The 25,131-nt window shown below is 35.0% G+C and overlaps 1 protein-coding gene across 1 annotated transcript in view; it reads left to right on the top strand.

The window, feature by feature from the left end:
• Positions 1-24,472, top strand: part of LOC102041885 (sodium channel protein type 1 subunit alpha) — a 90,342-nt gene extending 65,870 nt beyond the window's left edge. The window contains 9 exon segments of the mRNA XM_031055986.1: positions 4,381-4,398; positions 4,401-4,423; positions 5,515-5,605; positions 11,097-11,378; positions 17,956-18,009; positions 18,339-18,476; positions 20,105-20,209; positions 20,573-20,843; positions 21,207-24,472. Of these exon segments, the coding sequence (XP_030911846.1) occupies positions 4,381-4,398; positions 4,401-4,423; positions 5,515-5,605; positions 11,097-11,378; positions 17,956-18,009; positions 18,339-18,476; positions 20,105-20,209; positions 20,573-20,843; positions 21,207-22,375 (2,151 nt within the window). The 3' untranslated portion in view covers positions 22,376-24,472.
• Positions 24,473-25,131: the final 659 nt, after the last annotated feature.

Raw genomic sequence — 25,131 nt, 5'->3', positions numbered from 1 at the left:
AACTATTTGATTTAGCCATTTTCTCTTTGTCTTTCTTTGTACATGCTGTTCATGAACATTCAGATAAATGTATGTGGTTTTGTGCAGAGAAATGTTGGGAAACTGCTGTCAGCTTTATGTTTTTAATGATGTTCTGGTCAGCTGCAGGAGGACTCGGAGACCAGTACAGATAATATGCAGGGAGGAAAAAAAATGCAGCTATTAAAATTATATTGGAAGAAAAGACCATTTCTAAAAAGACGTTACAATTGATTGCCGAATGTTTTATTCATTTTTTCTGTATCTTTACATGATTGCCTTAGTAAATTTTCCACTTACAAGATTTAGGATATTCATGCATAAAGAAGCTGTTATTAAGGTACCTGTTATTTGAATTCTATTTACTGCTTTCCCCTACTGCTTGCTGAATAACTATGAAACACTGCCAGGAGCCCAATCATATGATAGAATTTCAGCTACACAACATGAATAATTCATGAGCAATTTACTGGTTAGGAATCACAGAGAAGCTTGGAGAAGCAAACAGGCTTCAGCTCTGTCCTCCAATATTAATGACAGTCAATGAAGTGCCTGATTCCAGTCACTTAGCAGATTTGACTGGCCAAATATATAGAGGCCTTATAGTTACTACTTGCACTTCTGAAAAAGTAGGTTTTTCCAAAGCACTTGGCAAGCATTCAAAACAGCTCACTGACAGTTTTTGGCATTACTTTATGAATGCCTCACAAACAGTAAAAAGATTCAAATAATAAATAATTGACCAGCTCATAAGACTATAGTCAAATTGACGTCTTCTCAGAAACCAAGTTCATTTCATAAGAATTCATAAAAAGAGATTCTTTCTTCTGTCTGCGGAAAGTAAAGATAAAGCAGCCCTCTTGGATTTCTTATGTTGCTCACACCTACACTGAGCTGTGATAAAACAGAGTTTTTATTCAGCATGTATTTATATTTTAATGCTTACCCATGCTAAAAACTGTGCAAATTTTGCATTGAAAATGTAAAATATCTGAAGTATTCCACAAGAGGCTGTGGATATAAGAAGATCTGCATCATTTTGTAAAACGATTTGCCAAGTACTCAACTACTTTAATTCAATCAATGTTTCTCTTAAATAAGTTTTTCATTCTGGTGAATTGGAAGAGCGCAGCATTTTATACAGTCAGTACATACTAATGACTATTCTGTTATGCCTAAATATGAAACACACTTCAGATTTTAAGTTACATTCTTAGAAGTCTTCAGCTATAGTCTTTAGTTACAATTAATTTTATAATTCTGCTGTTTCATAATTCTCTTTCCAAAGTGAGTATAAGATACATGAATCACTTGCACCAAAATAGGGTACAGGCGATCCATAGCTTGTTCATGCCTTAAGCACAGAATTCTGCCATATTAAAGGCATTTAGAATATCTGCTGAATTTTGTATAGTATACTCAATAGTATAGTATACTCAATTTTGAGAAATTTTAATACTTTCTATATTGAATCACAAAATCAACTCCACCCAGATGCTGGAAGGCAAAGTAAAGGATTGCTTTAATTTTATTTGAATTTATGTCTTAGGGTTTATATTCTCATCTCAATTAGTGTATGTACTAAGCAGAAGTAGCTGCAAACTGAGATTTGAATATACCCGTTGCTTTTTGTTTAGCTTTTTAGTACTTGCAGTATAATGCTTTTGCGCTAGTTCTGAATTGGTATGCTACATGAAAATGTAGAATATGGAGTACATTTGCTTTGCTGAGTTAGAGAATTAAGTGACAATAAAGCATGCATTTGTGTCTAACTTCACAAAATAAAGCATGTCATGCCGTGCTTGATTTATTAGAGAAATAGTAGAAGGCAGCAAACAATCTGAAATCCACTTGCACTTTCAGTTTTGCATGCCTTATGCATATTTCTGGCTGATGGCTTTAAACATTTACTGTATTTCAAATTTCCAGTCCAATTTCATAACTTTTAAAATCTAGAGTATTTGAAGTCCAATTTCATAACTTTTAAAATCTAAATTAGAGTATTTGGTATCTTAAATCTCCTCTAAAATTCAATGGCTATTCCTTGGATTCCTTTACCAGGAAAGTGGCAATGAGGCATTTTCAAGAGTACTCAAAACTTCATTAGTATGAAAGAAACATTTTTCATATAATTGAGTTATAAAACATAGCATCAAGTGTCTGTCATTACAGATTCACAACTAATAACAGGCTATATATTTCTATTTCATATAGGATACGTTTCAGCTTGGATGGGGTGGACCACTGGTTCCTCCCCTTACCTCTATTGTGGGTATAGTATTTCCCCCTTTTCTACCCTTAATGACTACAGTCTGACTAATCACTACATTGTAAATTAAGGGTTAGGAGGAGAGACAACCTCATCTGCAAATCCCAATACAAGTAGATTCTATATATTCTTCCTCCACTGCTTCTCAATTGCTTTAAATCTTTGGAAATAACTCTTTGACATTTCAATGTTAAAGAAAAAACATGAAAATGAGCAAATGGGTATTTTTTTCAGCTATTTTAAGATTTTTAGTTGTTTTTTTAACTGAGATAAAAATTGGCTTTCTTTAAAATTTTGAATATCTGGCTTTTATATTGTTTTGGAAAGATCTGTGCTTTACCCTGTTACCCAATTGATACCAAATATACCAAATATAACCTGAAGAAATTTTTGACCATTACTCTTAATACATTCAACACACTCCAAAATACCGTGATCTGAATAATTACAACTACAGATATTTATATAATCACAGTTAAAGTTTTTTGTGTAATTTAAAACACCCTATATGTTACATTAAGTAAATTACTCCCAGTGTATACACATAATATATAACATGTAAAATCCCTTCTTGGAATCTGAATTCAGTCTTCTTTGGCCTTTCTTGGAAACTAGTTTTCATTTTTTTTTATATAATATGCCAGTAAGTGTCTTCTCTTGCTTGGGGTTTATAATGTCCTGCAGGAGACATGTCAATGATATAAAAATTTTGCATTCACTAGAATGGTAAGCAAAATCCACTTGTTAGAACTACCAGCCTTGCAAGCACAAACTACAGGAGGGTGTCACTAACGCAGGGGTTTTTACAGCTGCACTGTAAATGATGCATCAGTAGCAACCATGTTCAGTGTAAGTTCAGCATCTCATCTCACACTTAAGAACTATGTATTCACTCTCAAGGAAGTGAACCAATAATTTCTGCAAATTTCTCTTAAAGATAGAGGAATATATTTTTTGATCTAAACATCATGCACTCGGAAGGACTTTTTGAGGACTGTGATCTTATTCATTAACTTTGAGTTTTGAGGAAAATCTATTACATGTTTTGTGTCTCCTGAAAGGCAATTTAAATATTTATAAACTTTGAAGTCTGTCTATATAGATGTTCGTAAATCATACAGGAAATATCTTAGTATGTTTTAGACTGTAATTCTAAATAAGAAGAGAACTTTTGAAGAGTTACCTTATACAATTGAAAATTATACCATTTTTTTCCAGTTTAGTAGTTGTTGTATCTTACAGAAAACCCTTACTGGTAGCATCAAAATTTTAAAAAAAATTGAATGGGATACATAATATAGTTTGCATTTTAATTGAAAATGTTACAGGGCACGTAAAAGTTGATAACATTTCATTAATGCAACAAGGAGGGCAAGAAGTTGGGTTTTTTTAACTGCATACTGAAATACAAAGATACTATTCCCACACCAAGTAACTGCTCTGTTTTCATGCTCATGTCTCTTTACAATGTTTACCAAGTCTTTCAAACTAATGGAGTGATTTATTGCTTGGCAGATAATTATTTTATTTTATAATACATTATGTGAAATTATGTCTTTTCATCTATAGTGTCTTCAAAAGTACTTTTGCTTACTTGGTTTCTGGTGAGAAACAGAATCAGGCTGCTCCAGAACCTCATCTTCTGTTAAATCCAACAGTGTAGCTTCCTTTTAATAGACTGTTATGTGAATAACAAATGCTAGTGTTGCTACTTTAAACAAGTTAAATTTTTTTATTGAAGCTAGAACAGAACTTCAGAGTCACCTAGTTCAACCTCTCTGCTAACAATTGTTGCATTCCGAGATATAAACTCACCACCCAATAGTGGCAAATTTCTCCAGCACCAAGTGTTAGAAAGGTAGTTGGTGCATTATTTGAGAAAGTATTTTGCTTTCCTTGAAGACAAAAATCACTATGAGAAGCATTCTCCAGACAGGTGCACTTGTACAGTAACAGTTACAGAAAAGTAGAAAATACAGCAATTGTCTTGTTCAGGGAGTGATTTTCTTATTCTCTGACACCTTTTATCTCTTACTTCAGCTTTATTTGCTCATTATTATTCAGACTAAGATTTACTTGTAACTCCTTGACAGCTCTCTTTGGTTCTTTCCACCTGCCTGACTTTGCACACTCACAGTTAAGTCCAACTTTTTTTTACAATCATTGCTTTATATGGTACTGTTCTAATAATCTTCACTGTATATTCCCAATACAGTCTTCCTTTTACTCAAAAAATTGAAGACACTGTCATAAATAATTTTTTTCAATTGGTTCACAAAAGGTGCTACTCATGCCTAACACTGACAAAATGCATTCATTGTTTCTTTCAGGAAACAACATTTTTACTTTTTTTAAAATTGATTTAAATAATAGTATAGTCCCACCATCATAATTTACTTCTCCAAACTTTTGATATACTAATTTTTTAGTGATCGTGACTTAAACATTAGTTTATATGCAAAAAGAAGGGAGTTTTTATTTTTTCAAATTTCTTATAACTTTTCTAAAGATTTTTCTAAATGTTACTTAATTCTGACCTTACATAATCCTAGGTCACGTCATTAAAAATAAAATATATGAACACATAGAATTAGGGCAAACTGTGTAGCAAAAGTAGAAACTAGTTTTTTACGCTATGCCTATTAACAGCAAAATCCATTAATTGCCTGTAATTTGGATTAGAAGATAGGTAAGAGACAGAGCCAGACTCTTATCAGATGTGCAAAAATGGCAACAGGACAACAGCTTTAAGTTGGTTTAAGGGAAATTCTTACTTAATAGACGCAGTTTTAGGGAGTGTTGTGGTTTAAATTTTTTTATTTGTGGGATGGAGGTGTTTGGTTTTCATTTTGGTGGGGGTTTTGTTTGGGATTGGGATTTTTTTCACTGGGATTTTTTTTTTTTTAGTCAGGTAAATATTGGAATAATAGCATGTAGTTAGTGGATTATAGATCAAACATTCATATTAACACAATGCATAGTGCACCACTCTGATTTCCATTTGTAGGACAAACTTATGAAAATTAGTTTCTAGCAAAAAATCCATTGAGACAAAATACGAGTAATTAATTGAAAACAAGAAAGTTTTAGTTATTATTCTACATTTTTAGGTTCCTAGAATCTAAAATTTCTTCTTGTTCCTCCATAATGATTGCTTGGATCATGTCAAGTAGGTTGCAGTTTCTCTCACAGATATACCTAATTTTCATTTACTGTTGCCTCTACAGCCAGTTCATAGCTGATCACCAAGCACATGCAGCATGCTTCTTCCCAGGGTACCACTCCAAGCTATTCAATGACAAAATTTCTAGTTTTGAGGTAAAAGAATTATTGCAATCTCTCTCTCAATTCCTTCTCTCTCTTTCTTCCTTTCCTGTTCTGTCCTCATCCGCTAGACTGCAATATCACATATGTTTATCACCTGATATAAATATTGATAAAATGGGATAAATTTTTATTATTATCTGTGAATAAGATTCCCATCTCCAACAGTGCTGTGGCAAAGTGCATATACTTTATCCTTTCACTATAAAGAACTTTTATCCTTCAATAGCCATTGTGTGAATCCACAGGTAGCCAGGGCAACCAGCAAAACACAGCTCAGATGCAAAGAGTAAATTTATTTCATTACCTTGCCAACAATGCTGGGAGGCAGAGACACACAGGTACACAAGGTCCCTTAGGGTTCCTTTATCCTTGTGGGGACAAATGGGCCAGCAGCCTGACCCCGTATATGAAAGGGCTTTGTGCATGCACAGCTTATCACAAGGCTGCGCTTTTTTGAGCTCTCTGTCTCCCAGAGGAGGCTCAAGCATGTCTGTGAGAGTGTATTATGTCTACACAGGAATTCTGCTTCTCAAAACAGACAAAGGATAAACAACACTAGGCATAATAAATGGAGTTTTCCTACACAGACATGCTCAGCATTCTCAGCTGCAAGTCCACTTTGAGAGAAACTATTCCCTCCTCACCAAATCTTCCAGTTTAACCTTTCCCTCCCAACAGCCATCTTCAATCCAAACCCACATATGCACTCAGATGAGACGTGGTATCTTATGTGGGAATATTTTTCCTGTACTGCGTTGCCAGTTATCTTCCTTCATGGGCACCTCCAAACCTCACACTAAGCACCTGTGGCAGAAGTCCCAGAGCCTCTGCTCAGGGTCTCTCTTAATCCTCAACGCTGGGCCCTGTTTTTTATTCTGTCTGCTGGCCCTCAGGTCCACTACCTCCATTCCTTTTGTGACAAACATTTTCAACTGACTCAGCTGCTCCTAAATTAAGCCCCATAACTGTTTCCGCCAATCCCACTGACTTTCTGCTGTGTTATGGTTTGTAGAAGAGGCTCCTCTAATTTCAGAAAAAAGCAGTTTCCATCATCAATTTTACAGTACTAGGGAGAACAGAAAGCCATTATTACAGCATCAGATAGTTAATCTTCTTGATTAAGGGGTGGGGTTTCTTCATGGTCTGCCTCAGATGCTCTTTTGAGCCCCTGCCTGGGATAGTTATTGTATGTTTACCTACAGTTACTATGTCCTTTCTTCCCTTGCCTCAACTCTTCTACATTTAAAAGAGAAAACACTTGTCTGTTACTTGATACCCACTTGGTCAAGTCAGTGTGGTTTCAGAGTCTTCTTGACTTCGTTGTGTGTTGTCCTCCAGGTCCTTCACTGTGAGCACGTGGTAAATGCAGATCCCATTGTCACCTGTGCCTGCATCTGTGTCCACTCATGGTGTACCTCCTGCCATTCCAGCAGTCTTACCTATGTGTTGCACCAAGAATCCAAACCACTGCTCACTTCTCCATCTCTCACTGCAAATGTTCTTTCGGGCAGCTCTTTGGGAACTTTTCCTATTTAAGCATAAAATTACAAAGTTGATACCTTCCAAGTGGAGGCAAACAAAGTACTTACTGATTTTGAGTAGAAAGAATGTTCCACTCACAGTCCTGTCATTTCCTTTTCCATCCCAAAGATGGTAACTTCCTCCTCGTTTGCACCAGGAAGAGAGTTAGGAACTTCTTCACAGAATCTGCAAAAGTTATGGGAAAAGTGGATAAGCACTACTAAAGAATTTTCCTTGTTCGTTTACAGATTTCAGGAGGCCATGATATATCCATTACTCAGCTCCAATGTAGGAATTCCTGGAAAGTCTGTGGCAGCTGAGGTGTCAGGATCCATGGAAAATACTTTCCCCTGGCAACTAAAATACATTTATATCTCACTGTGTGTTCAGCTATGTCTCCCATAGCAGTGGTCAGTCTAGTAAAGCTTCCTTATATTCTATTCATACAGCAGGGATAAGCTGATGTTTTGTACAATCCTCATTCTACACATACTAACAGTTCTGACAGCAAAACTGATTTTTTTTGTCCAGTTTTTACTGTTTTCTTTGGAGAGTTTTTCAAAAGAAGATACAAACAGCAGCCATGAAAAACATCTGGATTACTAATTTGCCTTGACAGAAAGTCATGTTGGCCAGAAGACAGGACATACAATTAGTATTGCAGTAATTCTCTTATATATAAGTCTGATATTGGAAGATAAATGTTACATAAATTTAAACACAAAAAATTCTGTATATATATATATATGAAATACTGCTTTATTCTAGAGGAGTCGTGATTTCCCACAATGATTTTTTTTTCCCCTGGATGAATGTTGACTGAAATGTAAAATAGTCTAGAGCTCCTTTGTCTTTTTAGGCATCAGTATTGCTTCTCACTTGTTCTTACTGCTGTTCCACCTACCTGAAGCTACAGGAAGGTGAACAAGCAGAATCAACTTGGGCTTTTGCAGCTTTGTTCACTGGAGTCAGCTTGACCAGCAACATCCTAGCCTTGAGGAAATGCATAGGTAATTTATAAAACCAAAAAAAACCAACTCTGCAAACGTCTTTTTCCAATTTACTGACATTATATTCTGTATCAAGAAATAACAGAAAATAGGTCCTAGAGAACAGCCCCTTTTAAAAGAAAAAATACATTTTGAATCATGTATATCTGATCTAGATTTAAAGACCAATCAAAAAATAAGAGCTGTAGTTGCCAACATTCTTTTAACCTGCTACAGACTCTTTCCAACAAGATGAGAATGGCAATTTTTATTTGCTAAATTAACTTATTAAGAAATGCTAATTGACCTCTTTTCTGCATTCAGTTCACTTTTCAATTGGTTCTCCCTTTCTTCTGTCCATTTGCTGTAACTTATGTGTGTTGTCAGTGTATGTATGGGCGCAATCTTGGATATATATTAAGTTAATGTCCTGGTTATCCTGAAGATACCTCAGCTAATTCCTAAAGCAAATATATAAAAAAAAGTAAACCAGAAAAACACTGTCAAGGCAATTACCTCCAACTGTATGTGTTGAAGAAATTAAAGACATCTTGCTAAGGAGGAGTTTACAGTCAGCTGAACATCTGACCAATGTGTAACAATAGGGTTTTACATTATAAATATTATAGGGGTGAGGTTCAACACTGTTGAGGAAGAAAAATCAAACAGAAAAAAAAATGCAAACACAAAACAGCTTCTAAAAGTTTTAATTTTCTTTTCTTCTTTTCTTAAAAAACCTTCCAGGGGGCCTGGATAGCTCAAGGGGTTGGTAATAGGATACAGAGCCTTTCATCTCTAGGTCACCAGTTCGCATCCAGGCCAGGTCAGTAGTGACCAAAAATTATTACCATTTGATGGGTTTTCAGTGACCTGTATGAATTAAGTTGTTGGAAGCATTGTTGGAACAGTTGCTGGAAGCTGTTCTCTTTTTATCCAAGAAGATGTGGCTGATCTTTCCATAGTCTCAGTGGTGAGACTGCATTACCTGTTCATCTAAAGATTATCAAGTGCAAGATGCACTGAGGCATTTTGTAGAAATCCTTTTTTCTACAACTATTATCAATTCATAATTGTTGTAACAGTTATTGTTGCTGTTATTATTCTGCTGCCTGTTCTGGATCTGTGCTGTGGTTCAATGGTTGTCAGGGTTGTTATAAAGGTAACTGCTACAGGCACTCAATTTTTGCAAAACCATTCTTTGTGTGAGCAGAGTTAACCTTAATTCATTTGAGTTGCAGAACTAAAACCCCATCTTTCTTTCTTGACATCTTTATTTTCAGGTTTTTCATCAAGAATAACAGAGGAATTAAATCAGTGTAACACATTTGGAACATTTTTATGAGTGGGGGAAAAAAAGACAAACACTGGCTGGCCTAGAATTTCAAAGCAACAATAGCATAATGCAGTGTCATAGATCAGGTCAGACTTGGAACAAATTTCAGAATTTCTAATTCCATTTCTAATTTTTATGTTGTTCTCAATTCCACAAAGCTAAATAGCAACAGATTTATTACTGGGATCTTTTCATCACCAAAAATACAAGCAATAAAAAAAAAAAGGCGTTACATTTGAAAAATAAAATTGTGGTTTTATAGAAGAACAGGATTATTCTGCTACAGAAAGGTCCCATTTCTACTGCCTGGCAATGGAGGAGAACATTCTAATTGAAAAGAAAATATGCTCTGAAAACAACATTTCTACCTAAGATCTCTAAACAGGTCCTGATCGCTGGCCATATAATTTGGGAGGAAAAGGGGAGGAGGGTGCTGAGTGACAAATAACACAACCACAATATTCCTCTTCCAAAGGCCTTCTAGAGGCTGTGAAATACAGGTAGTAAGACTGAGCAGTTCTGAGCTTGCTCACAACTATGTTGGTAATGGGGAGAATGCATCAATATTGCAGGGAACAGAGATGGACTAAGACAACTTAATGTACTCCAATATCCTTGCCAATCCTTTCCTGCCTTGCTGCAGGACTTAGATTACTGAAAGTCAGAACCCTACTTCATATTTTATTTTACCTTCCTACCAGGTCCCAAAAGTTTACAGAAGAAAAAATGTAAACTTTTAAATAAAATACAACTTGTAAATGAGAAGCTGGAATTGGACACTTAAGGAAAAATAATTGCTCATCACAAAAGTTTTGATAGGTCTGACAGACACATGTGATTAATTTCTGTATATATCAGAAAAATGCACTTTTTTTTCTGCATAAGATATATTGACATCTTGCCTGCAAAAGTCTGAGAAGGTAACCCCCCCCAAAAGTAATTCAAAATGCAAAATCAGAAGCCCTAATTATATCCTTTTTTAGATAAATGAAGGGTATTGCTAACTTAATTAATGAAACAACAAGACTGGAGCTTGAAATAAATTATGTTGATTCAAGTAGACACATATTGCAAACCTGTCTTGCTTTTGTATACAAAGAAATTAATCTTTGTTATAATCTTGCATGGAACGATAAGGCAATAAAGTGATGTCTTTAATTCGCGCATAATTCTTTTATGTAGAGCTTAGTTTCTAGATTCATGGCATTTGTATTTCCAGCTTAAATTTCAAAACTATGTTGATCAAATCCACAAGTTGCCATTCTGCTTTCAACATTTTTAAGCTATAATTTCATTCATTTTTAGAATTTTATTATGTCTACATTTTTCATTTAGCACATTTTTCTCTTTTATCTCGAACAAGTCAGTGTCAGGCATCATCTTATTACTGCCAAATCTTCTCTTTTGTTTTTCTATTAATTATTTTCATTATCTCACTTATTTTCTTTTAATTACATGTACTGATGTTAATAATTTAAAGGAATGGTGCAATGCTACAGTTATTAATATGCTGCTTTAAAATTTATAGTATTAGTTTCAGAATAAACTTTTACTAAGGAATGGTGAAACAGTATACAAAAATGTATTGCTGTAAATATGCTTATACTCTTTTCTCTTTCCCCCTGTATTTGTGTACTAGGTGGTTGTGAATGCCCTTTTAGGAGCAATTCCATCCATCATGAACGTGCTTCTCGTTTGTCTTATATTCTGGCTAATTTTCAGCATCATGGGAGTAAATCTGTTTGCTGGGAAGTTCTACTACTGTGTTAACACCACAACTGATGAAAGGTTTGAAGTCGACCAAATCAACAATTTTAGTCAGTGCGAGGAACTCATAAAAAACAATCAAAGTGCACGATGGAAAAACGTGAAAGTAAACTTTGATAATGTAGGATTTGGGTATCTTTCTTTACTTCAAGTAGTAAGTGATCACTCTTTATCTACCTTTTCCTGTTTATAAGCAGTAGTGAAAAGCAATTCTAGTAACAAAGAGACAAAACATTTACCTGATTTTTATCTGTGACTTAGTAGTTCTGCTACATGGGTAATTGATTACTCTTTTCATCGTAAGCAGCAAGTAGAGTCTACTATGATGAATAAAGAATCCTCAGGACATCTAATGAAACAACTTCCTATTTATGATTCCCTTTGCGGTCCTTTAACTGCTTCTAACTTTTGAAGTTTCTAGAATTACCCTAGAGTGGTATTCAGGTATCTAAATATTTTAAGTTTTCCAGTTGCCAGGGGGAAAAAAGAAATCTCCATTGGTGAGATTAAGTCACAAAGAATTCCAGGTAATAAATCTCATCTCAGGTTTGTGGCTGCCACCAGGGCAGATCTAAAAAGAAATTTCTTATTCAGAAGAGAAATAAGAAAAGAAAAATAGCACTTGATACTATAATCTATGAAATATTTTCCTGATACTTCTGTGCAAAAAGATTTCATAGAATTTATTTAGCAAAATCTGAGGGAAGTAAGAAAATATACGCAGAGGTACCAGAAGATTATGCCTTCAATATCAAAAATTGAAGGCACAACACTGTCTATCTGTGTATTTTGAAGCAGCTACCAATCTTACCCAGCTTTAATCAAGAAAATGCTGGGCTTTAACCCATGTTGTGTGCCTTCAGCAACTTCTATGCTTTTTTTTTTTTTTTTGAGGTGACTAAATCTGCAGTATCTTAGGTTTAATTTTTGTTGCTTTTAAATAAGTTTCTGGATTTTATGTTGTTTATACAAAATCTCAGTAAGACAAATCATTAACATGATGCAGTGGTATGGACATTGTCCTGCACAAGGTCTAAAACAGTAGTTCTGAGCAATGGGAACTGCCTCTCCAGCTAATACAGCACCTTACCTGTGTGACTGATAAGTCTGTTCATTTAATTTCCATTATGATTCCTCACTTTACTGTCACATCAGAAAAGAGTGGAGAGGGACCAATAGTATTAGGAAATAAAATACTGAACTGAATACAATTTGATTTTGATAACTAAAGACTTTAAATACTTACTTTCTTTGCCTTCTTTATGAAGTCTACTCACTCAGGGAGTCAAAATGCTTCATTACAGGTGTTGAGGAGAGACAAGACATCAACACATCTCTTTCCAAGCAGTTTGCAACTCTCCTTCTAGTAGTAACCTGTTTTACTCCGGGACACAAGTCCTTATTCCAGGTTTCAGTGTCCTGGCTATGCATAGACTATTTCATCTTCCATTTATTGAAAAGACACAAGTATTTCCTTACATGAAGGCTTAGATTCTTAAATGATTGGATTTTTTGGGAGGCAAATGAAGAGAAATTTGCCAATCATTCCCACAATTCCAAAGGAAAAATTCATCTAGACCTACCACAGAGGGACCTAGCTCTCATGGAGGACAAGCCTGATTGTTTGTGCAGTATCTACAATGTAAAGATCTTGCAAGAGCATGAGACCCTCACATAATGATGGAGGATTTTTTGTGTGAGTAGAATGTCCATGACAACAGCACTTAATTTTTCTGTATTGCTAAAATGCTTGTAAAATCATCAAGACCTTTAGGTTTGACATAGCAGAAAAAACAGGGGCATTTCTGTCATTGAACAAAACATCATCCCTGCATCTTTTAGGGTTTGGTAAGTAAGCCAGTAGGAGTGATTTTGCAGTTATGGAATTATAAGAGCCCTAGGACTGAGAAAGATTAATATCAGCTTGATTTCCAGTTAATGTATTAAAATGTAGAGACTCTATGTTTTTTCACCGTCAAGAAAACAAGGCCACAGTTCATAACTGTTTGAGATTCTTACATTGCTTTCTCAATCAAGAAAGACTGATAAGGTGATTTTCTATTTGATATATAAAGTACTTTGGATCAAACTCTAGAACGGGCCTCCAAAGCCATCATGTCAAAACAAACATGAGACTTGAATAGGTATGTCATAGCCCTAGATTTTCCTACCGTTCCTAAACAGTTTGCAGCAATAGAAAGAAGACTAAATGCTAAGGTATGACTCAGTTAGAGGTATACATTACTGTGTCAGAAACAAAGATAAAGCTATTGAACGTTTAGGCCTAAAATTATATACTGAGCCTGAAAAATCTGATTATAAAACCATGGTTACAAGTGGATATGCTTTCTTTTTGCCTGAAGTGAGCGTTAATGGCCTTTCTACTGAATTCATTTGGTTCTGCACCTCAACAACCTCAAGCATAGACTTTTAGTAGTGCTGGACCCGAGAAAATAACCCCAAGGAGGTCAATGTCATTTTTCTAATAACAATTTCTGTAAAGAGTATCAGTGCATGAATTACTGATACAAGGCCAGGAGGCTAGAAAATAAATACAGAAAGCTTCCTCTTATTCCTCATTATTTCCATTCTCCATTCTGCCCTCTGGCTCACGCCCTTTGAATCAGCCAAAGAATGCTGTAAATCCCTTCAGCTTTTCTGGGTTACAAGAATCATAACCTTACTATCTGTATCACAAATTGGAGTGAATACTAATGGAAGTTAGAACTATTTTTATGACAAAAAATCAAAATGAAAACAAGCCAAAAGAACTTCAAACCAAGGCACCGAGGGCCTTATTATTCTAGAAAAGACATAAATGAAAAACGGTGAAACTGTGAAACTTTTTTTTTATGTCTCTGGCAGTATATGCGTCTGTTCATCACAGAAAACTTTTTTTAAAGAATGATATGGAAAAGAAACATATCTATTTCACACAGAAACACTCAAAGGCAGAGAGATAATTTCAGAAAGAAGTATTCTGGGCTCAAAAAATGCAAATGTGTGATAGTGACTTTAAGCACAAGGAACTCTCTAAAAAGCTGTTGAGTTTACTTGGCAGTGCTGGTGAATGACTTTTTTGAATGAGGAGCCTAAGAAAAGAACATTACCTAATTTTTTCATTGATGTATCCTGGGTTTTTTCTTTCATGGGAGGCATTTTTGTGTGGAAAATCTTTAGTATTATATCAATGTTATAATTCTTTATGCCCAAAAATACAGCCTAACAATACATGTCATTGATAAATCCAAGTTTTATGGACTTTGTTGATCAAACTGTTTTCCGGAATTCTTACATAATTTGAAGTTGGAGTATAATTATTCATACCATCAGTCATATATAAGTACACATTTCCTCTATGAGAACTTTTTTCTTCTATAATATAGCATAGATCATATTGTTTTGTCTGGATCTTCAAGCTTCTTTTTTTCATTTCTTGGTCTGAACTTGCTTGAGTATTTCTCTGTCCCTAAAGAGAAGCATCAAAGCAGAGACACATCTGCTGGAGAAATTCCTTTCAAAATTGTAATGCACCAATGAGTGAAGAGGAAGAGGTTGGTGTACACAAAGAGATGTGGCATCTGCCCTGATAGTTTTATGGCCTTATGCCTTTTTACTTGAACCTAGTATTTGGATTCTTGGTAAGTAAACCTCCCAGAGGCCTGCTTTTATCCTGCTGACCAGGATAAAATGTGGCAAACCAGCCACAAAGCACAATATTATACTCTACTGTTACTAATATCAGCAAGACAACACATCTCTTGAAGTGTATGGTAAAAAAATCAGAAGCTGAATTCTAAGACTTAAACTTTAGGGTACTTTCAAAGTTCCAACAGGTTAGTATTTTAAAAGCAAGATGCTATTGTATCTCCAAAAGGGAATGTGAATCTTTGTGGTGATTTTTTCTGGTAAAGAAATTGAGTGGTAAAACTCCAGCATGACTTACAACTTCATAAGAAATTATTTATCAGAGGGAAAAAATCTATGATTTTTTACCAATAGTAAAGGAGATGGGGGATTTTTGTTTTATTGTTTTTTTTAACTACATTTGAATATGCATTTGAATGTGTGTCATTGAAATCTCCTTGGCAGAAAAAAAAACCTTGGAAGAGATGCTGACTTCAGTTATACTGCTGTAACCTTTGAAATCAATTAATTACTCCTGATTTAGTGTTACTGAGAATATACAATATATTTTATGTGGTGATATGCAAAATGGAAACTAATAATTTGATCTCTTGGTCATTTTCTGTGTTATTTTCTTTCAGGGTACAAAAATACACAAATGATACTTTATTTCTCTTAAAGAGAAGACCTTGCAGATAAATATAAGCAGGTCTATGCATCTACAGTAGAAAAATGCTTTCACTGAATAGGATATCTTGACTCTCTTTCTTAATTTCTTCAAAATTTTTAATATCTTAGGGTTTTATGAACCTCATTGTGGAAATCCTAAGATAGCAGTATGTTATATTTCTGTTTTTCCACCCCACACTCTTTTCAAGTTTCCTTTTTAACAACAACAACAACAACAACAAAAACAATAATATAGCTCAATTCAGCTGAGCTGTATTCAGCTCTATTTCCTATCACTTGTTAAAGGGTACTGTTTGTTTATAGTGCAGTACTTTAATGATGATGGTGAAGCTTAATGTTTTAAAATTAGTCTATCTTTTTTCATTTACTCTACTTAGTCTAGGCTACACCAATACATTTGCAAAAAAATAAAAAATTATTCTGTTTTGCCTGGAGAATGATATGCAAAGATCACCATGAGTCTGAATCTGAGGCAACAGCACACATTTTGCACAAGTGCCACTCCATCATTGACATCATATTTCTGAAGTAAAAGTCTGCCCATTATTTTCATGTGGTGTGTCAGACTGAAGTGCTCATTTCAAGTCATGATATTCCAAAAAATGTAAATAGTGTACCAAGACAGAAGCAAAAGTAGCACTGTAAGACATGGTGTAATCATCTTGCCCTATTTAGACCTTGATAGATGGAATACTGAATCCTGTTTTTGTTGCCATTGCAAGAGATTAACTAGTGCAACAGAGCTCAGAGCAAAATAAGGAGAGTGATCAGAGTTCTAGAAAACAGGAGTTGCATGGGAAAATTGAAGGAACAGTGATCACTACCTAAAAAAGAAGGAAAGCAACAATCAATTTGCAAAAAGTAAGAGATGCTGCATGAAGGTGATTCCTGGAGTTCTCCAGATATGTAATGGCTATGACAAGTGAGTCTTAAATGGCAACAGAAGGATGTAAGCATTAGGAAATAATAAAAGGAAGTGCCAGAATACATACTTTTTATAAGGTTGTGGTGTATTTACCATTAAAAGCCTTTGAGAACAAGTTAAGCATATATTAGTAATCACATAAATAGACCTTATCTACCTCTCCCAATCCCTTGCAGTCCAGGTATTCCGCAAGGACTTTATATTCTTCAGCTGACTGCTACTTGTTTCAGATTTATTCTTGATTTATTGGTCCTTTGATACTACATTTTGATTTCACCATCATACTGTTAGTTGCCTGAGCTTTGTATTTTCTGTCTTGACCCCAAGATGTGAAAGTTGCTGCACATTGGATTTGCATCTAAGTGTAATCATGCTCTTTTCAGTATTCCACTGTTCCAAAAGTGTAAAGGACCTTTCCTTTGAGAAAATAATTTCTTCTCATTTTAAGTTCACTTTAGGATGATGCCAAACTGCTCCATGTCCTGCATAAAAAAAAAAGGTTTTTTGAAACTTCCACTAGAAATGAAACCTGATGATGATGGTGATACAGTAAAAAACATGGATGAGTGTTGCATTCCTGATTGTATCCTGCAACTAGTTTCTGTGGCAAGGAAAATGAAGGAACCAATGATCTGCAGTCTTGTTTTGCAAAATTGTAATGAGGATTAAACAGCATAGAATTATTTCCTTTTTTTTGCTCTATTTTTGGGCACAACTGGCCAAAAATTTCTACTTGGAGATGTTCCTTAAAGGGACATCTCAAAGGGAACTAATTGCCACAACAGAGTAAATTACTTTCTGTTTCGAACATTCTGATGAAGCAATCTACACCTCACTGTCAAATATAAAAATGTACAGATTCTGGGCAGAGGAAATACCTCCAAAATTTCAATAAATGCTGTCATTTATGAGGCATAATAAATATTCAATGCACATGAAACACTTCCCACTACTTTATCTCAGAATGTATGAGACATCTAGGCTCTGTAAAGCACAAATATATTATATTTAAAGTGAACATAGAATTACTAAACCAGGTAAAATCCTTCAATGTATAGTCTGATTATAGAAAAATACCTTTTTTGAGATGATCAAATTTTTGGTTCCATTTCGTTGCCACCTTTCTGACTTGGGACAGAGGAACTACATCTTCGTCTTAACTGGTGACAACTCAGTTACATAAGGCTATACACCCAGCTGTACATAGCTCTTGCAGTTGACAGGATTTGATGAACTAAAATGCCTTCTATAACTTTTGTTAATTAGAAATTAGAAATAAATTAATCCTACTTACTGTTTAAAATGTTCATATCTAATACAAAGTAATGGGATACACAGCAGTATATCTGATGAGCAGCTGAATACAAAGCCAAGAGCAAAACATTTTGGAAATCTAATGCTACTAATTATTTCTGGTGCTGTACTGAGTTGCTGGAAATTATTAAATGAATTGTCTTTAGAATGCTTAAAAGGTGTGTACTGTTTACAGGCTACATTTAAAGGCTGGATGGATATTATGTATGCAGCTATTGACTCAAGAGATGTAAGTACTGCAAATATTTTAAATTATCTTTTTTTCCCTGAGGTCTGTCTATCTACAAGTGTGTATTTATCCTAAATAAGCAATTATATCCATACAATAGAATGAAAAATGAGTATGAGATTCTGTGGTAACAAAATGTGGGCAACTGAATGCAAACTGCCAGGTGCTATCAGCAAGAGGTAGAATAGAAAAAAATATATTAATATAAGTGATAGGAATATTGTTCAAATACAAAATACTGGTGGCACTTTGTGCAAGGTTGCCACTTTTTTGGTTGAAATTTTCACATGAAGTCTTAGGAATCATATTTCTCTTTTTTTTCCCCTTAGGTGTTAGATCAACCCAAATATGAAGACAACTTGTATATGTACTTGTATTTTGTCATCTTTATAATTTTCGGGTCTTTTTTCACCCTGAATTTGTTCATTGGTGTTATTATTGACAACTTCAATCAGCAAAAAAAGAAGATAAGTATTGTTTTATTTCTCTTATAAAGATATTCTAAAATAACACATTTTTGCAGGTGCATAATATATGGAAAGTACCCACATAGCTTGTTCAAAATTGAAAAAGCTGCAATATGTTATGACAAAATCATACCTGCAGTATTCGTTAAGTCATAAGATTTTTCATTTAGTGAATGGGACAGATCCTGCTTTTGTCAATTCCCAGTTTATTCTTCCCCAAGTCATCTGCTTTTTCATGACTAAATTTCATGAAGCCTTCCTGCATGATCCAACCCCTTAATTAGGTCCCTACATTAAAGCATTCATAATTTCTTGGAGTTTTTTCCTTCTTATTTTTAGTTATTCTCTGAGCACACAAAAAAAACAGCTAGCTGAAAATTAATTACATCATCCAATTAAAGATGATGTTTCAATGATCCCAAGTATTCAAGTTCTACTTTGTGGCACTGAAAAATCTGAAACTTTATAGAGCAGGAGTGGTTTGTAACTATTTCAGGACCTTTTTTTTATTATTTCACAGTGCAGATGTAGATAATCTCACTGGTACAGATGGTCTGAGTAGGAAATGCTTGCCTTTAAAATTATTTTCTGTAAATAGATAAAGCAATGAAAGCTCAAGGACCAAAGCAGCTAAGAATTAAAAGTTTATTTTTACTTTACTGGACTGCATTACTTTCTTTGGTTTTATGTTAATAATGAGAAATACTAAGCAAGATTTCTGGATGCTGCACATGTAGAAATGTAGAGGTAAATGGTCAGGGAGCCTGTCCAGCTTATGGTCCATGCATTCCCACATCTTCAAGCTTCCCACACAGTCATCCACAAAGGGCTGTATCCCGTCCCATATGTGCATTGGCATTCCTGGAATTATATGTCTGCAAGTATCTCTTATCTAGGAAAAATTTTGTTCAAGAGGTATGGGAAGTCTCATAGATTTTCATTCAAGTTGTCTCTAACACAAGCTTGCTAAGGATTTTGATTAGAAATATGAAAGACCCATAATTCCTTCTTTATGTTCACTGTCAGACTTCAAAGGCAGGTTCATGCTTTTGCTAAATAGAACACAGAACTAATCAAAATAAAAGATTTAAAAGAGAGTATTTTGCTGTTAATAGTACCAATCTTCAATCTTCAGCCAAGTTTCTCCAAAGTCTAATAATCCATCTTCTCAAGAACCTTGAAGACTTTGGGCCCTAATGCTAATGTGATTGCAGAACTAGAGATACCTAAAGCACATTTCTATACTGGCAACCTGACTTTGTCTTTTTCCTTTGTTTCACTGCAATCACAGTTGAGAAGTTACAGTATTAAGCAGCCCAGACTATCTGAATTTATCTCAAATACTCTTTACTGTATCTCGTACTATAAAAGAAAAGAGGTAATGGAAATGATATCTTGGAGTTCCTGGAAAATAACTGTAAAAAAAGGTTGCTTGCATTTTTTTTTCTTGTTTTGAGCGATTCAGTACTGGAAGTCCAGATTTCTAGACTAAATGCTTAGATTGTAGACAAATGCATTTGAAAGCTAAGAGATTTTTCCCATTTAATCTTCTTGATTTTTGAATCACTCAGTTTTCTCAGCACTGCATATAAATGTGATTATAACCAGTTCTGATTTTATGTTTTTACTTTGGAGGTCAAGACATATTTATGACAGAAGAGCAGAAGAAATACTACAATGCAATGAAAAAGCTGGGATCCAAAAAACCACAAAAACCTATACCAAGACCAGGGGTAAAATTATTTATACACATCAGATGAATAGCTATTTACAAAGAGTTTTATTGATACAGGGAGAGCAGAAATATGCCAATTGAAAGTTATCAGTAACCAGGGCATTACTCAGCAGAAATGGAAAACAAAAATAAAACAAAAAAAATATTTTTCACTTACAAATATTTCATATATGAATATGCAATACAGGAGGCCGAACTAAGTTGTTGTATTTGAGTACTCAATTAGTAACTAGTGTACACTAGTTACAATTTTATTGAAGTCTTATAAGCCTTACCGCATGTGGTTTTCTACTTTCTTCTAACAGGAAATATAAATAAATTACAGTTTGTATTGGATGTTTCTTTTTTCTTTCTTCCTCAGAATAAATTCCAAGGAATGGTCTTTGATTTTGTGACACAGCAAGTATTTGACATCAGCATCATGATTCTTATTTGTCTTAACATGGTTACCATGATGGTAGAAACTGATGACCAGAGCGAAGAAATGGAAAATATTTTATACTGGATAAACCTCGTGTTCATTGTCCTTTTCACTGGAGAATGTGTTCTGAAATTAATTTCACTTCGCCATTACTACTTCACTATAGGCTGGAACATTTTTGATTTTGTGGTTGTCATTCTCTCTATAGTAGGTAAGTCTTGTTAATTAAACTAAAAGGAAGGTAAAATGAACAGGAGATGAACTTTTACTTGAACAGAGCTATATGGTGAGCTTTTGCCATCGCAAGATTTACAGCCAAGTCATTCAGCTTTACATTTTAATTTGTAATTTAGCTAGACCAACCATCAAAACTGTTATAATCATCCAACATTTATTGCAACAGCAAATATTAAGTATAACTGCTAAAACAGAAATTATGCCAGTGTAATCTACAGAAAATCTTTAATTGCTACATAAAACTGCCAATTTTAAAACTGTGCTTCTAAATTTCTATTGTGATGTGGAGATTAAGCGGTAATGTACCTTGGTTTTCTTTTCTTTTTTTCTTTTTTAGGAATGTTTTTGGCTGAGATGATTGAGAAGTACTTTGTGTCTCCCACACTATTCAGAGTCATCCGGCTTGCCAGGATCGGTCGAATCCTGCGCCTCATTAAAGGCGCTAAGGGAATCCGCACTCTGCTTTTTGCTTTGATGATGTCTCTTCCTGCTTTGTTCAACATTGGGCTGCTGCTCTTCCTGGTCATGTTCATCTATGCCATATTTGGCATGTCCAACTTTGCCTACGTCAAGAGGGAAGCTGGGATTGATGACATGTTCAACTTTGAAACGTTTGGCAACAGCATGATCTGCCTGTTCCAGATCACCACATCCGCTGGCTGGGACGGTTTGCTTGCCCCAATTCTCAACAGTGGAGAGCCAGACTGTGACCCCAACAAGGCTCATCCAGGAAGCTCTGTGAAAGGTGACTGTGGCAACCCTTCTGTTGGGATTTTCTTCTTTGTCAGCTACATTATCATATCCTTTCTGGTAGTGGTGAACATGTACATTGCTGTGATTTTGGAGAACTTCGGTGTTGCTACTGAAGAAAGCGCTGAACCCTTGAGCGAGGATGACTTTGAGATGTTCTATGAAGTCTGGGAGAAGTTTGACCCCGATGCAACACAATTCATGGAATTTGAGAAATTGTCTGATTTTGCAGCAGCACTTGAGCCTCCTCTTCATCTACCCAAACCTAACAAAGTCCAGCTTATTGCAATGGATCTGCCCATGGTGAGTGGTGACAGAATTCACTGCCTTGACATCTTGTTTGCTTTCACAAAGCGTGTCTTGGGGGAAAGTGGGGAGATGGACGCCCTCAGAATACAGATGGAAGATCGGTTTATGGCATCCAATCCTTCTAAAGCTTCCTATGAACCAATTACGACTACATTGAAACGAAAACAGGAGGAAGTGTCTGCTGTTATAATTCAGCGTGCTTACAGACGTCACCTCTTAAAACGAACAGTAAAACAAGCTTCCTTTATCTATAACAAAAATAAAACTGAAGGTGGGGCTGGTCAGGGTATGAAAGATGAAATCCTTATTGACAAGTTAAATGAAAACTCATTTACAGAGAAAACAGACATAACCGCATCAACAGCAGTTTGTCCGCCTTCTTATGATCGTGTAATAAGGCCAGTCAAAGAAAAGCATGAAAAGGAAGATAAAGATGGTCAGAAGTAAGAGCAAATAGCGAGAAAAATCATATATGTGCAAAATAGTTCATAGCCTGTAAGGATCGTGTGTTTGTGTCAACAGGACTCCTGAAGGAGGTCTATGCCAAACTGACAATTTTTACAAATATACTGTACATTAAAGGTCAGTGCCTATTAAAAGACAGTGACCCCTTGTCAGTGACTGTGACTGTGATAAGAAGAAACAACCTTGACAGGAGGTTACTGTTCTCACTACCAGCTGACACTGCTGAAGATGAGAGAAAAATGGCTACACAGACTGTAGGGACCAGTTAAAGGGGTGTGAAACCAAGTATTTGTGTGTTTAGCATAAAACAATAGGGTAACTCTATCCACTGTTTGCATTTCAACTGCCACATACTTCATATTTTTACAAAATCTGTGTTGGTGGATTCATCTTGTTTTTATTCATATGTTGTTTATTATATGTGACTATTTTTGTAAATGGGGCTTCTGTTGGGGAAGGGAATTAAGTACACCTTTACAGGTACAAGGGCCAGGTGTTCTATTATACAATTAATATACACACAGAAATTATTTGCATGAAGGCATGCTGCACTTATAGATCATGCATGAAAATAACATTAAGTCACAAAGAACAACAGATTTTTTTAGCACAGTGTTTCTGGAAAGGAATAACAGACTTTGAGGTGCTTAATTAATGTATTCATGTTGTTTCATGTTCAAACAAGTCTTAGTATGCCTGTAAAGTCCTCTACAACTCACAAAAATAGTAAATATGGTTTACTTTTTGCACAGACCATTAAGTTTCAGAAGGTGCAAACTTCTTCCTAGGTCTGGAGTCACAGATTTTGTCTTTGTCAAATGTCTTTATGCATACGAACACTAAATGAATCTGCCTCAGCCCACCAAATTGATCAAAAAGAGCCCTCTATAAAGTTGTTCTGCTTTATCCTGCAGTATTGTTTAGCCATCTTCAGCTCTCAGTAAGGTTGATGTTGTACATGTTAATGAAAAGCCCTCTGCTATGTAAATAATTTTTAACCTGTGGTGCATGTTTGAGCAAACAGATAATGACTTTAGCACATTTATTGCATCAAATATGTACCACAATAAGTGTAGTGTGCAAGCATTCAACAGGTAAAATAATGTATTATCTACCATTATAGATAGTTTGGATGCAATCCAATGCATGTTTATATTGCCTATGCTGCTATTCCTTTGACTGTCCAGGATTCTTAAACATGGGAAGCCATACATCAGAGCTAGATGAAATAAACTACTCAAAAAGACCTCATTCCTCCATACCATTGAGCAATATTTTGCAGCTATGTAGGAGCTTATTTGTTTTACATTTCTGAATTTTCAGTGAAAAGCATATAGTGTATATCCAAACTGTACAGATGTTGAAAACTACTAAAACTGTTGAAAATAATGTTAGGATTTTATAAGCAAATATAAATACTGTAAAAATCATTTTATTTTATTTTTCAGCATTATGTACATAAAACAAGAACTGAATTTTATCTTCAGGTTAATGTCACAACATTTTTGTTATTTTCAGTCCATAGCACTTTTTCACAGAAGAACTCCAGAGAACAAGACATAACCAAATGAATGAATAACTGTAGGATCTTATTTTTTACAGTATTTGCCAACATATAAATAATTTCTGCGAAATAAGTTCATAATTTGCTTCTAAAAAGCTAAGTTGTTTTTTTTTTATTTTCACAGATGGGAAAATGGTCTAAAGCTCAAATTGAATGTCTCAGCAGTGCCTGCATCATAAGTTTTCAGATACAACCTTTTTTTCAGAGAATCCTGAATCTTTTTTCATGTTTACTCACAGATTTTTTTTTCATTCATGCTGCACTAGAACAGTTCTAAATATTATCTAGGGTCCACAATATTTTTTCACAAAGAGAAAGTAGCAAAATTGTATAATCCAATCCATCAGGACATTTTATGTTTCTTACACAGGAAAATTAAATATAGATTACTTTTATTAAAATTATTGACTAAATCTGTATTAGTGAACTGCATGCAGGAAAATGCTATTACCCTAACTGATGCTAAAGAACATTATTAATGCGTCAAAATAATAAAGGTTACATTTTTTATTGTACGTTCCTTTTGTTTTTATTATCTGATATTAATATAACGAAGGGGATGCTTTTAAAACACAGAATGAGAGGATACTGAAAACCTCTACAGCAGCTATACTGTTCTTCCATGTAAGAAAATCCTTGGGACTTGCTTGTTAGTCACTAATTAGGAGTTTCTTACTTGATGTGTGTTAGACAGTGAGCATGATGCTTCTGCATGTATCAGTAGCTCTGCCCTGAGTGACTCCATGCAGCAGCTCCATGCAGTGGGTGCACAGCCATTGCACACCAGAGCTGCCCTCAGTGTGTCCCAGGAGGCTCTGAGCACTCACAGGAATGAGAACTGAGCGTTCAAGAGTTTACAAAGACAAAATGAGGACAGAAAATAGTACTAGATCCAGGAAATTCCCCAGCTTGGGTTGAGAGCTAGTTTATTCTTGCTGGGTGCTGTTCACAAACAGGCTACAGAGCATCTCACATATGAGTGCATTTCTGAAAAAGGTGAAATGGTGTTGGAATGAATAAATCATTGATCTTTTGCTCAGGAATTTTAAAAATCTCTCTGGAAGCACCCCATTCCTAGAAGCAACCAGATACCAATATGGGAAAACCAAATGCATCTAGAAGGTGGTCCTGTTCCTTATTCTTTATCAATTGCTTCAGTGAATTTCTAAAAATA

Source organism: Geospiza fortis, unplaced genomic scaffold (genome assembly GCF_000277835.1).
Source record: "Geospiza fortis unplaced genomic scaffold, GeoFor_1.0 scaffold112, whole genome shotgun sequence".
Taxonomy (NCBI): Eukaryota; Metazoa; Chordata; class Aves; order Passeriformes; family Thraupidae; genus Geospiza; species Geospiza fortis.
This window is presented reverse-complemented; position numbering and strand designations above follow the sequence as displayed.